The 13,889-nt window shown below is 64.9% G+C and overlaps 3 protein-coding genes across 8 annotated transcripts; 1 reads left to right on the top strand and 2 right to left on the bottom strand.

Moving 5' to 3' along the window:
• Positions 1-137: 137 nt before the first annotated feature.
• On the top strand, positions 138-3,008 carry TMEM269 (transmembrane protein 269). 5 transcript variants are annotated; one of them, XM_087755780.1, is made up of 6 exons: positions 147-305; positions 1,909-2,056; positions 2,142-2,239; positions 2,328-2,471; positions 2,553-2,753; positions 2,853-3,008. In XM_087755780.1, exons 1-6 carry the CDS (start codon positions 281-283, stop codon positions 2,960-2,962), a joined length of 726 nt encoding a protein of 241 aa, XP_087611906.1. In that variant the 5' UTR covers positions 147-280; the 3' UTR covers positions 2,963-3,008. The 5 variants fall into 5 exon arrangements, with proteins under 5 accessions (XP_087611902.1, XP_087611904.1, XP_087611903.1 ...); XM_087755778.1 differs by having other exon boundaries at positions 140-305; positions 2,553-3,008; XM_087755777.1 differs by having other exon boundaries at positions 144-305; positions 2,550-3,008.
• Positions 2,952-5,099, bottom strand: SVBP (small vasohibin binding protein). 2 transcript variants are annotated; one of them, XM_087755791.1, is made up of 3 exons: positions 5,005-5,099; positions 4,313-4,434; positions 2,952-3,086 (listed from the first exon to the last, which is right to left on the bottom strand). In XM_087755791.1, the coding sequence occupies exons 2-3, from the start codon at positions 4,430-4,432 to the stop codon at positions 2,976-2,978; spliced, it is 231 nt and encodes a 76-aa protein (XP_087611917.1). In that variant the 5' UTR covers positions 4,433-4,434; positions 5,005-5,099; the 3' UTR covers positions 2,952-2,975. The 2 variants fall into 2 exon arrangements, with proteins under 2 accessions (XP_087611917.1, XP_087611918.1); XM_087755792.1 differs by lacking the exon at positions 2,952-3,086 and adding an exon at positions 4,004-4,223.
• Positions 5,100-5,404: 305 nt separating this feature from the next.
• On the bottom strand, positions 5,405-11,329 carry LOC104011250 (E3 ubiquitin-protein ligase TRIM62). The gene is made up of 6 exons (XM_087755755.1): positions 11,220-11,329; positions 9,864-10,292; positions 9,231-9,326; positions 8,524-8,780; positions 8,340-8,455; positions 5,405-7,579 (listed from the first exon to the last, which is right to left on the bottom strand). The coding sequence occupies exons 2-6, from the start codon at positions 10,269-10,271 to the stop codon at positions 7,029-7,031; spliced, it is 1,428 nt and encodes a 475-aa protein (XP_087611881.1). The 5' UTR covers positions 10,272-10,292; positions 11,220-11,329; the 3' UTR covers positions 5,405-7,028.
• Positions 11,330-13,889: the final 2,560 nt, after the last annotated feature.

Below are 13,889 nucleotides of genomic sequence, written 5' to 3'. Positions count from 1 at the left end.
AGCCTGGCAGAGGGCCTTGGAGCCTGGCACGGGTGCTGCGAGCCTGGCACGGCCGCCTGGCCCCCCCGGGGCAGCTCCTCCCTCGCCGGCGGTGCCAGCCGCCTCCGAAAGCCCCCGTGTCCTCTGGCCGGACCCACCCCCGGCGGGGTGACTCAGCCAGCGAAGCCTTTCCTTATATAACGCGGCGTCGCCGCCGTGCCGGGCGAGCGCCCGCCGAGCCGCCCCTGCCTCAGTTTCCCCTTGCCGGGGCGTCGCTGCCGCCGCCACTGCCGCCGCAGCCATGTGGATGGTGTCACCGCCGGTCGGTAAGTGCCAGCTCGACGCCCCGATGCCGCTCGGCCCCTTCGCAAGGCGTCTTTCCCCCCCGCCGCCAAAAATCACCGTTGACGGTGGGTTTGGCGGGATAAGGGTCAGAGGGTGAGCGCTGCTCGCTCAGCCCTGCAAATCAGGGCAGAAAAGCGTAAAAACAAGCAAGCAGCCCCGAAAAAATTGGTTAATTCTGCGCCTCCTCCGGCTGAACCCCCTTTTCCCCTCAGCTCTGGGGGGGGGAGACCCCCCCGGGGGACACGAGCCCCCTGTAACACGCGGCGTCACCCGGGAAGAGCCAAATCCGCCTTTTTTTCCCCCAGAAAGAGTACTAAAAAGCACTGGCAGCAGCGGCACGGGGCTGGGGAAGCCCCTCCCGCCCCAGCCCTTTGCTTTTGGGGGTAGAAACGCCAAGAATGGGCAAGTTTGGGTGCCATGGTGATGCCTGGGTATTGTGATGCTCGCCGGCGCCCAGGTGCGGTGTAGCGGCAGCACCAGTAACTCTCCCCAGGGGCTTGATCCTGCCCGGCACTGGGGAGCGCAGGGATGGTGACGGTGAGCCCCAAAATCGCCGATTTTTACCCCTTTTCGCCTTTGGAGACGGCAAAACCCACCGGATTAGCCCCGACCAAGGCAAAGAAGGGGGGGACGGTGCCGGGCATGTGCTCAGTCCCCCCAAAAACCACCGGATCCGATAAAATCCAAGGCGGCGGAGCGACCGTCCCGGCAGATCGGGGCGGATTTTCCATCCCCAGCCGCCCAGCTCAGCCCTTACCGGCAGCTCGGGGCGCGGTATCCAAAGGTCACCAGCAGCGGTGGCCGCATCCGTCCCGCCGCCGGCACACGGAGCCACCGACCCCGGTGGGCTTCCCAAAACCAGGACTATATTTGAATTCCTCGCACCTGAGGGTGGTTTTTTTTTTTTTTTTTGGACACCTCGGGAGCCGTTTTCGGCGGCGTTTCGGCGCCGGGACGGTGATGAGTTGGCCCGGGCTCAGCCGGGAGCGGGTCACGGGGGGCGGCGAGGGGAGGGGGTGGCTCTTGTTTTGCTCTGACGTGCTGTTTTCTTTCAGATGAAGGATCTCACCAGCTTGCCTGGCTTTGGGACCACGGCAAAGGCAGGGTGCAAAGCCCACTAGTAGGACATGATCCTTAAATTCTTTCTCTAAAGCTTAGCTCTATAGGTACATAAGATCGATAGAGCTTAAAACCGGGGTTGGCTTTTAGTCTAAGCTTGGGTTTGGATTTCTTTTTTTATTTTGATTTTTTTGCGGTTCTTTTATTGGTTTCTTCGGTTTTATTTTCGGGGAGATAAAAGGCAGGGCTTGCAAAAAGGAAACAAAACATCCCGCCGTTTGCTAAAAGGCTTTTTGGGGGCTTCGGTTTGAGGAGGGGACCAGCCAGCAAGGCTCCCGCCGTCGGCAGAACCCCCCAAAATTTCCTCCAGCCCCTTCCCAGCGCTGGAAGGGGTTGAGGGGGCTGCGGGGCTTCGCTCCCTCCTCCCCAGCACCGAGCTGCTACCTCGGGGCGGGTTTCCGTGACTCCCCGGTTGGAAAGCGGCCGTCGGTTCTGCCCTTCACCGGCCGCCTCGGCGGGTTGCAGGTATTTTCCAGTCCACGAAGAAACTGTTCCTGAGCGAGCGAGCGGGTCGGGGTCGGACGCTGGAATTCATCCGGAAAAACGCCGCTAACGGGCTCTCCGTGGCCAATCTGGTGGCGGGGCTCTCCTCCGTCCTCTGCAGCCTCAATAGGTGGGGGAAAAGGGGAACTGGGGTGAAACGGGGGGGGGCTGCAAAGGGGGGGTCACCCCGGTTTTGCCCTCTCCGTCCTCCCCAGGCAATACCACCACTCGTGCTGGCTGCTGCTGGTGGGGTTTCTGCTCGATCTGGCCGACGGAGCCGTCGCCCGACAGCTCAACGCCTGCTCGGCGCTGGGTGAGTCCGTCCCGCCGCCCCGGGAACCCACCGCCGCGTTCTCCTTCCCTCCTTCCCCGTCTGGCAGCTGCCTGCTCGCTGCCCGCAGGTGCCAAACTGGATGATTTCGCCGACTTCACCACCTTCGGGCTGGCCACGGCTCTGCTGCTGCAGCCGCAGGGCGTCCTGGGTGGGCTGCTGGCCATCGCCTACGTGATGGCCGTGTTCGCTCGCCTGTGCTTCTTCTCCAGTGGTAAGCCGAGCTGTTTGGGGGGCACCGGGGGGGTTTTGGGGGTGATTTCCTCCCCCCGGCTGAACGTCTGGCACCCAGCAGGGATCCCCTTCACCTACCGGGGGCTGCCCTGTCCCTACGCCTCCTCGCTGCTGGCGGGCGCCTTCCTGCTGACGGGGGGTGACGTCACCCTGCTGCGCGTCACCGCCACCGTCATGATCCTCTTCATGGTCGATCGGGGTTTCTACCCCCACGACAAGGTGCTGGAGTCCCAGCTCTGGAAGAAACTGGTTTACGCCGGAGGTAAGGACGGGGACAAAATCGAGGGAGGGGTAATTAAAGCCAGCGGGACGGCGGCGGAGGAGGAAGGAGCAGATCCCAAAGGCTTTTCCCAATCTGCAGGGGTGGCGGCCGTCCTCTTCTCGCCGGCGGTGGTGGCTTCCGTCTATTGCCTCGCCTGGTCGACGTCCTACATCGTCTTCCCCTTCGCCATCTGGAGCTGCAAAGCCTAACCCCCGCCTTCGCCTAACGCCTAGTAAAGCCTTCCTCTTCCTCTTCCTCCTCGCTCTCAGGTGCCGCCTCCTCCACCGGGATCTCCCGTCGCTCTTCTCGCCGAATCCCAGCCGCGGCGGGAGCCTGTTTAGAAAAGCAAAAGGGAAATAATTGAGCAGTGGGAAAGGCTCCGCTTTGGGGGAGCCCCAAAATACCCCCCCGTGCCCTGCGCGCCGCGGGGGGACGAGCGAACCCCAGTCCCCCGCCACAACAGCCCCGCTCCGGAGACCCCCAAACCCTTCCCCAGAGACCCCCACACCCTTCCCCGCGCTGGGGGATGGGAAATTTAGGGATCGTACATCATTAATTTATTACGAGGGGGAGGTTTACACCCCCAAAATCCCGACCATAAGGAGGAAGCCCCCTCCCCGGGGGGAGGAAGCCGCCGATCAAACCTCCAGAGGGTGTCTGACACCCGCTTCGCCGGCAGCGTTTTGGTATTTATTATTTTACCCGTCGCTGTGGGGAAATCACCTCTCTAACGTGTTTTATTTTTCCCCCCCCATCTTGGTGTTCGCTCGCTGGGGCGTGGGAGGGAGGTGGAAGGGGAAAGCGGGATTTGAAGCCGGCGATGCGAACTCTCTGGAAAGCCAGAGGCTGCCGGACAACGGCGGCGGCTGGAAAGCGGAGGGCGTGTGGGTGGAGGAAGGAAGCGAAGGTCAAACCTTGCACCGAGCGGCGGAGAGAAACACCCGGGGTCCCCGGGGAGGCTCCCGCGGCGCGAGCAGCTGCGAGAGCTGGATGCGGCCCTCGCCGTATCCCCTTGCCGCGGCCCCGGGGAGCGGCCAAAGCCAGGCACCGGGAGGGCAGGACCCTTCCCCTTGGCAGGGAACCGGCAGGCCGAGGTCTCGGTCGGCGCGAGGAGGGCCGGAGCTGGCCACCGGCGGCCGCAGCTGCTCTGGCGTCCGGCCCCGATCCGGCCTCCCCCACGCCATTCCCACCCGGCACCGGGTTGGGACAGAGCCGTCGGCGCCGCTGAGGGACCAGGAGCCGGAGAAACGTGGAATCACCACAGATTTTATTTAAAAAAAAAAAAAAGGCAGTTATTTGGTAATAAATAACAAAGGGGTTAGAAAAGGGGCCGGGCAGCAGGTGGGGGTGCCTGGGGTCGTTTGTGGGGCCGCGCACGCCGCCTCACTCGCCAGAGGCCTGCATCTGCTTGCAGAAGGAGTCGAACTGCTGCTGCTCCAGCTCCGTCATCACTCGGTTGAGGGCATAAATCTGCGTGGGGAGTGGGGAGAAAGAGGCGATGGGGAGGGGGGGTTTGGCCTCAGCGCTGCCGTCGGCCCCCCCAGCCCCGGGTCGCTCACCTCCGCCCTCTGCCTCTGCTTCAGCTCCTGCTGGGCTGATTTCTGCTTGGCCTTCTCCAGGCGGGCGGCCGGCTCCCGGGGCTTCGGCCTCTCCTTCCGCCCGCCCCCGCTCGGCTCCATGGCTGGGGCAGTTTTGGGGGGGTCACCCCAGGGGTTCCTCACTCCCCCTCCTGCCAGCCCCACGGCCCGCAGCCCCCCGGGCAGCCCCCCAGCCTGCCCCTGGCTCTGCAGCCCCCCGGGTCTGCAGCTCTACCCCTGCCCCACGGCCCCCCCAACCCCCCCCCCAGCCAACCGGGGGCCCCCACAGGCACCCCGAGCCCCACAGGGCCCCCCACACCCCCACGGGCACCTTGAGCCCCACAGGTGCCCCCATAACCCCCACAGGCACCCTGAGCCCCACAGGTGCCCCCCATAACCCCCCACAGGCACCCTGAGCCCCACAGGTGTCCCCCATAACCCCCCACAGGTCCCCCAGCCCCCTCAGCTGCCCCATCTCCACACAGTTCCTCCCCCCACCGGCCCCACAGCCCCCACAACTCCACAACCCCCTCCATCCCCACAGCCCCCCACAACCCCCTCAGCCACAGCCCCCCATGAACCACAGCCCCCCTCAGCCCCACGGCCCCGCGGGTGCCGCCGCCGCCCCCCCAGCCCCCGGCTCCCCTCACTGCCCCCCCCCCGCTCCCCGGTACCGGCGGGGCCCTGCCCGGGGCAAGATGGCGGACGTGGCCCCCCCAGCCGCCGCAGCGCGCATGCGCGGGCAGCCACCGCCGCGCGGCCAAGCGGGCCCGGCGGGAAGGGCGGGGGTGCAGCAGCGCCGCCTGGCGGGCGGGAGGAGAGCGGCGGGCGGGCGGTGTCCCCGCTGCCCCTATACAGCCCAGCCCCGACATATCGCACCCCGACATATCGCACCCCGTAGAGCCCACCCCCTATATAGCCCTACCCCGGGACAGCCCGCCCCCCCATACAGCCCACCCCCTACATACCACATCCCCTGGATAGCCCACCCTTATATATAGCCGGCCCCTATAGACAGCCCGTCCCTATAGACAGCCCGTCCCTATAGACAGCCCGTCCCTATACAGCCTGACACACACGCAGGGCCCTACAGCACAGCCCCGCTCTCCACGTCGTGTCCCCCCTATATACATATACCTCCCGCAGCCCAGCCCCTCCCCACGGCCCAGCCCCATAGGCAGCCTCCCCTATAGGGGAACTGCCCCTATATGTAGGCAGCCTCCCCTATAGACCCCTCCTCATCCCCTATAGACCCCCTCCTCATCACCCCGGCATCCCCGGGGCTGTGACAGCGTGGCACAGCACGGCACAGCGCGCCACGGCACAGAGCAGCACGTACGGCACGGCACAGGGCACCCTGGCACCACGCAGCGTATATGGTACGGCACCCCACGGCACAGTATGGCGTGCCACGGCACGGTGCAGAACATATAGCATGGCACAGTACGGCGCGGCGCACCGTGGCACGGTGCAGTACACACGGCGTGGCACGGCACGGCGGCACGGCGCAGTACATGTAACACAGTATGGCGCACCAAGGGATGGCGCGGCCCGTATAGCACGGCAGACCACGGCGCGCCACGGTACGGTGCAGTATGTATGGCGTGGCACAGCACAGCACACCGCGGCACAGTGCCGTACACACGGCACGCCACGGTGCACGATGCAGCACGGTGCACCGCGGCACAGAACAGTACGTACGGCGTGGCCCAGCACACTGCACGCCACCGTACGTATGGCACGGCACAGCACGTATGGCACGGCGTGACACAGCACGTAGAGCGTGGCGCAGCATGCCGCAACACGGCGCAGCACGTATGGCGTGGCACGGCACGGTGCACCCTGGCACGGTGCCGTACATACAGTACGGCACAGCGCACCACGGCACGGTGCAGTATATACAGCCCGGCCTGGCGCAGTATGGTGCAGTACAGCCCGGCATGGCGCAGTACGGCCTGGCCTGGCCCGGTCCGGCCCGGCCCAATACAGCGCAGTATGGCCTGGCACGATGCAGTACGGCCTGGCCCGGCGCAGTACGGCCTGGCCTGGCATGGCACAGCGCAGTATGGCCTGGCACGATGCAGTACGGCCTGGCATGGCACAGTGCAGTACGGCCTGGCACGACGCAGTATGGCCTGGCCCGGCGCAGTATCGCGCAGTATGGCCTGGCATGGCATGGCACAGCGCAGTATGGCCTGGCAGTGCCTGGCCCGGTGCAGTACGGTCTGGCCTGGCCCGGCATGGTGCAGTATGGCGCAGTACAGCCTGGCCCAGCACAATATGGTGCAGTACGGCCCGGCGCAGCGCAGTATGGCCTGGCACAGCCTGGCCCGGCCCGGCGCAGCGCGGTATGGCGCAGTACGGCCCGGCACAGCGCAGTACGGCCCGGCACAGCCTGGCCCGGCCCGGCGCAGCGCGGTATGGCGCAGTACGGCCCGGCACAGCGCAGTACGGCCCGGGGTCCCTCCACCACCCAGCCCCTTCTCTCCAACTCCGTTTATTGCAGCAGCCCGGCCCCCCCGGCCCCCCCCGGAAGCACAGGACAGAGAGAAGGGGGGATGAAAAGGCCGGATCCTGCCCGGCGCCGGGGGCAGTTCCTGGGGCAGGATCCACCCAAACCTCCACCGAACAGCAGGAAAACACCCGGAGGGGCGAGGGGACAGCCGCCGAACGCCGGGAGCCGAATCCCTCCCCGCCGTTAGATGCGAACGGTGTTGATGCGGAGGGGTTGGACGTTCTTCCCGTTGGCGTGGCTCTGCCCGGGGCTAAAATAAGAGCAGAGCTTCCCGGGAAACCTCTCCCGAAAGGTGTAGAGCCAGGACATGTCGTCGGCGTTGTAGAAGATGAGAAGCCCCTTGTCGTAGTCCAGGAAGACGCCCACCTTCTCCAACTTGCTCTTGACATTGAGCCGGGTCCAGGGCTCGGTGCAGGCGCTGTACTGGTTACCGTCGTGCATGACGATGCAATAAAAACCGCGGCTGGGTTGGATTTGGATGCTGCCCTTGCGGGTGACGGCTTCGTGGGCCAAACCGATCATCCACTGGGTCTTCTCGGAGACCACCACCTCCCAGTAGTGGACCCCGCCGCCGAACGCCTCCGAACCCAAGACCGAGACCTCCACGTCGAAGCGTTTGGGGGAGTCCTGCAGCGGCTGGGGGTGCAGGTTGCCGTACGCCACGATGGTGCAGTCGTCGGAGAGGATCAGGCGGTGGTGAGCGGTGCCGGGGTCCAGCGTCAGGGCTGCCGGCACTGGAGGGGGGGGGGACACAGGGACAAGCGTCAATGCAGCCCCCAGACCCAGCGCAGGTGGCTCTGCCCCAACCGTTTGCAAACCGTCGCGGTGCGGAGGTCACCGGCGCCTCCTCACCCCTCACCAGTGCATCCCCATCCTTCACCAGTGAGGTCCCCGTCCCCATCTCTCACCAGCATGTCCCCGTCCCTCACCAGTGATGTCCCCGTCCCTGTCCCCATCCCTTGCCAGCGCATCCCCATCTCTTGGCAGCACGTCCCCATCCCTCACCGGTGATGCCCCCATCTCTCATCAGTGTGTCCCCATCCCTCACCAGTGATGTCCCCATCTCCATCCCTCGACGGTGATGTCCCCGTCCCTGTCCCCATCCCTTGCCAGCGCGTCCCCATCTCTAGGCAGCACGTCCCCATCCCTCGCCGGCGATGTCCCCGTCCCCATCCCTCGCCAGTGACGTCCCCGTCCCTCACTGGTGATATCCCCATCCCTCACCAGTGACGTCCCTGTCCCCATCTCTCACCAGCGTGTCCCCATCCCTCGCCAGTGATGTCCCTGTCCCCATCCCTTGCCAGCGTATCCCCATCTCTTGGCAGCACGCTCCCATCCCTCGCCGGTGATGTCCCCGTCCCTGTCCCCATCCCTTGCCAGCGCGTCCCCATCTCTTGGCAGCACGTCCCCATCCCTCACTGGCAATGTCCCCGTCCCCATCCCTCGCCAGGAACCCCCCCGATCCCGCAGCCAGCCCATCCCCGCGCCTCTCACCGGGATGGATATCCTGGAAAAGGGATTTCCAGATGGTGTACTGCAGCGGCCCCATGTATTTGGAGGTGGGAAAGTCCTCGTAGGTCAGGTTGGTCTCGTGGATCTTCCCCTTCAGCCTGCGAAGGAGAGGCGATGAAGGGGGGGACGACACGGGGGATCCCGGTGTCACCCCGGTGTCACCCACCTCTCGGAAAGGGAAGCGACGCCGGCTAGAAAGACGTGTTTGTCAGCTTCGGCCAAGCGCTCCTGGAGGATCTGGCTGCCCTCCTGCACCTTGCGGAGCTGCTGGCTGTAGCGTTGGATTTTCTGCTCGATGTCGGTCAGCGTCCGCGCCGTGTCCGCCTCCAGCTCCTCCAGCATCGCCTTCTGCCGCTCCCGCAGCAGCCGGTGCAGCCGCTCGAAAGCCTCCCCGATAGTCACGCGCAGGCTCTTGGCTGAGGACTTTTGGGGTGCAGGTGGGTGTCAGGATGCCCCAAGCCTGCCCCGACCCCTCCATGAATCCATAATTCCCCAAATAAACCCCTACAGTCCCGTTAACTCAAACAATTCCAGATGCTCCAAGCATCCAAGGACGGATATTTGACCCCGCACCCCTATAGAAAACCTAAAACAACCCCGTCGCTGGTGGGGATGGGGAGAAAATTGAACCTCGCTGAAAGCTGAACCCCTGAGCAAGGAGAAGGCGATAAATATAAAATAAAAATTAATTAAAAAGATAAATAAAAGCAGCTCTGAAGGAAATAAAAGAGGGATGAGCAGCCTGACGGGTGGCTTCGTCAACCTGCCAGCAGGTTTTGGGGTAGCGGAGAAGGAAAAAATGGGGCAGATCCATGAAATTGTGGAGTTTTAGGTCTTTGGAGGTCCCCAAATCAGCCGTGTCCCCACTCGTACCTTGGTCTCGGCCAGCTGCCGCTTGAGGAGGTGAAGGGCTTCGGTGTGGCCGCGCTCGCTCTCCTGCAGCCCCTGGAGCTGCTCCCTCAGCTCCCGCTGCAAGACGGGGTAGAAAAAAACCCATATAATAGGAGATTTGGGGAAAAAAGGGATGCCAGCAGGCGGCTTGCTGCCAAAACCCGGCTCCTGGGGTACGGGGGTTGTGGGAAAGGGGGGTGCAGGGGGTGGCAGGGGCACGGTTGGTCCCTGCCGGCACGGGGGTCCCGTCCAGGGCACAGCTGGGGGGTTTGGGGGAGCCCTACTTCGGGGGCGGCTCAGCAGATCTGTGGGGGTGCACGGCTGGCTGGTTTGGGGGTCCCGAAGGACCCTCAGTGTGGACAGACAGACAGAAGGGCAAAGGGGAATCCCGTGGGAGCACATGCATAAGAACAACATGTGGATGAATGGACGGACAGACGGATGGGAGGCAGCCACGGGGCTGAGCCCAATGGGGACAGAAAGGGTGCAGGGACAGACGGATAGGAGCCAACACCGAGGTAAGAGGCGACAGACGGACGAAGGAGCTCAGGGCAGGAGATCCCGGAGGGACGAGGCTTCACGGCCAGGAAGGGAGGGAGGGAAGGACGGACCCACCTGCAGCTCCTCGAAAGCGTCGTCCACGTTGGTGACCTGGTGCTGCTCGTGCACGGCAGGTTCGTCGCAGAAGAAGCAGACGACGGCGCGGTCAGTGAGGCAGAAGAGCTTGACCTTCTCGTGGTCCTTGCAGGGGAAGGGGCTGCGTTGGGCACCCAGGATGGCGTCCAAGGGGAAGGCGCTGTAACGTTCCACGATGTTGGCCAGCTTGAGGCTGGGGGCCAGGGTGGGTTCGGCGAAGGTTCGGCGACACTCGGGGCAATCGCGGGTGCCCTGGGGTTCCTGGCGCACCCAGTGTTCGGTGATGCACCGGCGGCAGAAGTAGTGCTCGCAGCCGAAGCTCACCGGGTCCTGGTAGATGCTCAGGCAGATGGAGCAGAGCAGCTCGTCCTTCAGGCTGCAAGCCATGGCTCGGGGCTGGGGAAGAGGCTGGGGGGGCAGATGGTAAAAGGGGGGGTCCTGGGACGGGGGGAGAGGTTGGGGAGGGGGGAACGGGGGGCCTGGGTGTGAAGGATGGGATGGGGGGCTGGGGAGGGGGGCGATGGGGGGAATTGGGGGTCAGGTGGGAAGGGGGGCAGTGGGGGAATTGGGGGGCCAGGCTACAATGGGGGGTGCAACGGGGGAAATGAGGAGGTCAGGTGGGAATGAGGGGTCTGCAATGGGGGAATTGGGGGGTCAGGCGGGAATGGGGGGGCTGCAGTGGGGGAATTGGGGGGGCAGGCTACAATGGGGGGGTTACAGTGGGGGGAATTGGGGGGTCAGGTGGGAATGGGGGGCTGGGGGGTCGCAGTGGGAGGGATTGGGGGGTAGGGCTGCAATGGAGGGGTTGCAATGGGGGAATTGGGGGGTTGCAGTGGGGGGAAACTGGGGAGCCAGGATGCAATGGGGGGAGCTGGGGGGTCAGGCTGCAATGGGGTGGGCTGGGGGGTTGCAGTGGGGAGGAATTGGGGGGTCAGGCAGGAATGGGGGGGTGTAATGGGGGGAAATTGGGGGGTCAGGCTGCGATGGGGGGCTGGGGGGGTTGCAGTTGGGGGGACAGTGGGTGAAGCTGATATGAGGGACCTGAGGGGGCTGTAATGGGAGGCCGGGGGTGAAGCTGCTATGGGGGAGCCCGGGGGCGGGGGCTGCCCCGAGGGCACCCAAGGGAGCGGCCGCACCGGGGCTGAGGCTGCACCGGGGGAACCCGGGTTCGAGACCGCCCCCCCCCGCGCCGCTCCCGCCGGGACCCGGGTTCGAGACCGGTCCCCGCTCCGCGCCCCGCCAAGGACCGGGGTTCGAGACCGGCCCCCGCCAACACCCGGGGTTGGAGGCGGCCGCCCCCCGCCTCCCCCAGCCGCCGGTGCCCGCTGCCCTCACCCGGTTGCCGGTGCCCGGTACCCGGTAGCGGTGCGGGGGAATCGATCCCGCCGCCGCCTCACAGCGCGCCCCGCCGCGACGGGCGGGGGGGAGGGGGTGGGCGAGGAGGAGTGGGCGGGGCCGCGCGGCACTTCCTGCCCGCCCCCCCCCGCAGCCACGGTGGTACCGCCCCCGCCCCATTGTCCCCCGCGCGGCGCGGCCCACCGGCGCGCACCACCGCCCGCCCGCGGGGGGGGCGCTTAAAGGGGCCGCGGCACCGCCTCCCCCTGTGCCCCGTCCGTCTGTCCGTCCAGCCAGCCCTCCGTCCGTTCCTCTGTCCCCCCGTCCCGTTTGTCCATCCGTCCCTCAGTCCCCTGTCCAGCCATCTCCCTGTCCGTCCCTTAATCCCTCCATCCATCCGTTTGTCCATCCGTCCCTCTGTCCCACCGTCTGTCCATCCTGCCGTCCCTCTGTCCGTCCATCCATCCACTTGTCCATCCGTCCTTCCATCCCTCTGTGTCCCCCCCCCGTCCATCCAGCCCTCCGTCCCTTCATCCGTCTGTCCCTCTGTCCATCCATCTGTCCCGCCATCCCTCTGTCCGTCCGTCCCTCCATCCATCCATCTGTCCCGCCATCCCTCCGTCCGTCTGTCTCCCCCCATCCCAGCCACCCCACAGGGGACGCCGTGGGGGACGCCGGCACGTGTATCGCCCAGAAAACACCGCTCCCCCCCCCAATTTTACCAATTTCACCCCCAAAAAATAAAAAAATCACATCGAGGGGGATGTGGGTGACGGGAGGGATTCGGGGTGACAGGAGGCATTTGGGGTGACAGGAGGAATTTGGGTGACAGGAGGCATTTGGGTGACGAGAGGGATTTGGGTGACGGGAGGGATTTGGGTGACGGGAGGGATTTGGGGTGATGGGAGGGATTTGGGGTGACAGGAGGGATTTGGGTGACGGGAGGGATTTGGGGTGATGGGAGGGATTTGGGGTGACAGGAGGAATTTGGGTGACAGGAGGAATTCGGGGTGATGAGAGGGATTTGGGTGATGGGAGGAATTTGGGGTGACAGGAGGGATTTGGGGTGATGGGAGGGATTTGGGTGACAGGAGGGATTTGGGGTGACGGGAGGGATTTGGGGTGACAGGAGGAATTCGGGGTGATGAGAGGGATTTGGGTGATGGGAGGAATTTGGGGTGACAGGAGGGATTTGGGGTGATGGGAGGGATTTGGGGTGATGGGAGGGATTTGGGTGACAGGAGGGATTTGGGGTGATGGGAGGGATTTGGGGTGACAGGAGGAATTTGGGGTGACAGGAGGAATTTGGGGTGACGAGAGGGATTTGGGTGACAGGAGGAATTTGGGGTGACGGGAGGGATTTGGGTGACAGGAGGAATTTGGGTGACAGGAGGGATTTGGGGTGACGGGAGGGATTTGGGTGACGGGAGGGATTTGGGGTGACGGGAGGGATTTGGGGTGACAGGCGGAATTTGGTGTGACGGGAGGGATTTGGGGTGATGGGAGGGATTTGGGGTGACAGGAGGGATTTGGGGTGACGGGAGGGATTTGGGTGACAGGAGGGATTTGGGGTGATGGGAGGGATTTGGGGTGACAGGAGGGATTTGGGTGACGGGAGGGATTTGGGGTGACGGGCTCCCACCGCCCCCTCCTCTTGCACCCTGGCGCTCGGCCACCGCAGGACCCATGGGGACCAGAGGGTTTTGGCAGCGCCGGCTGCCCCACGGCAGATCCGGCTGCCCCACGGCGGCGCCGGCTGCCCCACGGCAAGGCTCCCCCCCCCCCCCAAAAAAAACCAAGGACCCCCGGGGACCCGCTCGGTTACGCCGCGTACTTCGGCAGCGGCGGCGTGGTGACCGCCCCGGCCGGGCGCCGAAGGCACCAAGCGCCTCGGCTTTCCCCCGCCGAATCACCCCGCTCCGGCTGCCGGCACCCCGCTTTTCCCCGGCGTTCCCATCCCGCGGCACGAGCCGGGGATCCCCCCAAATCCCTTCCCTCTGGGGAACAGCCACCCGCTTCGTTCCCCTTCCCGACAGGCCCAAAAAGCTTGGAAATACTCCCCACCCCCCCAAAAAAAATATAAACCCACATGGATTTGGGATTTTGGGGATTTTTTTCCGCTTGTTTTTCCACATTAGGAATTCAGGCCTCGTCTCCCCGCCGGGACCCACCGGGGCCGAGGAACGGCTGGAATTAAATCATCAAAGAGCCGCGCCGGCGAGCGGGGATGGGAGAGAAAAAATACAAAATCCCCTTTTTTTCACCCCAAATCCAGATTCAGGGCTGGGGGGGAGGGGAGGGTCCATCCCGGGCCGTTAACGGGTTATTATTTAATTCGTATCCCGGGAAATTGGGGCGAGGGAGAGCAGCGTCCCGCCGGCCCACGTGGCGGTCGGCCGGGATTGCCGCCACTCATCCTGGCGGCTCGTTAGGCAACGAAGGGAAACCGCGGGGCGGGTTTGGGCAAACAGGGAAATTAATCCCAGTTAATTAGTAAATTGGCTTCGTTACCTCCCAGTAACCCCAGTCTGAGCTGGGGGGGCTCCGCCATGCCTTAATTCCCGGGTTTTTTTGGGGTACGCAGCCCCTTTTCTGCCCCGGCTCCGGTGTGCCGGAGGATGCCGGGATGGGATGAGGGGGCCTGGGCGATCTGGCAAAGCGCGGCGACGC

Source organism: Nipponia nippon, unplaced genomic scaffold (assembly GCF_047370975.1).
Source record: "Nipponia nippon isolate SJK-2023a ecotype South Korea unplaced genomic scaffold, ASM4737097v1 scaffold_19, whole genome shotgun sequence".
Lineage (NCBI taxonomy): Eukaryota > Metazoa > Chordata > Aves > Pelecaniformes > Threskiornithidae > Nipponia > Nipponia nippon.
This window is presented reverse-complemented; position numbering and strand designations above follow the sequence as displayed.

Bases quoted from the DNA above. Each gene is read 5' to 3' on its own strand.
- TMEM269 (XM_087755776.1), top strand. From the start codon at position 281: ATGTGGATGGTGTCACCGCCGGTCG. The intron at 2,057-2,141 runs GTGGGGGAAAAG...CGTCCTCCCCAG, and splicing joins GTCCTCTGCAGCCTCAATAG to GCAATACCACCACTCGTGCT. The intron at 2,240-2,327 runs GTGAGTCCGTCC...CGCTGCCCGCAG, and splicing joins CAACGCCTGCTCGGCGCTGG to GTGCCAAACTGGATGATTTC.
- SVBP (XM_087755791.1), bottom strand. From the start codon at position 4,432: ATGGAGCCGAGCGGGGGCGGGCGGAAGGAGAGGCCGAAGCCCCGGGAG. The intron at 3,087-4,312 runs GTGAGCGACCCG...TTTTCTAAACAG, and splicing joins AGCAGAGGCAGAGGGCGGAG to GCTCCCGCCGCGGCTGGGAT.
- LOC104011250 (XM_087755755.1), bottom strand. From the start codon at position 10,271: ATGGCTTGCAGCCTGAAGGACGAGCTGCTCTGCTCCATCTGCCTGAGC. The intron at 9,327-9,863 runs GTGGGTCCGTCC...CCCGTCTTGCAG, and splicing joins ACGCTTTCGAGGAGCTGCAG to CGGGAGCTGAGGGAGCAGCT. The intron at 7,580-8,339 runs GTGAGAGGCGCG...CCCCCCCTCCAG, and splicing joins TTTCCAGGATATCCATCCCG to TGCCGGCAGCCCTGACGCTG.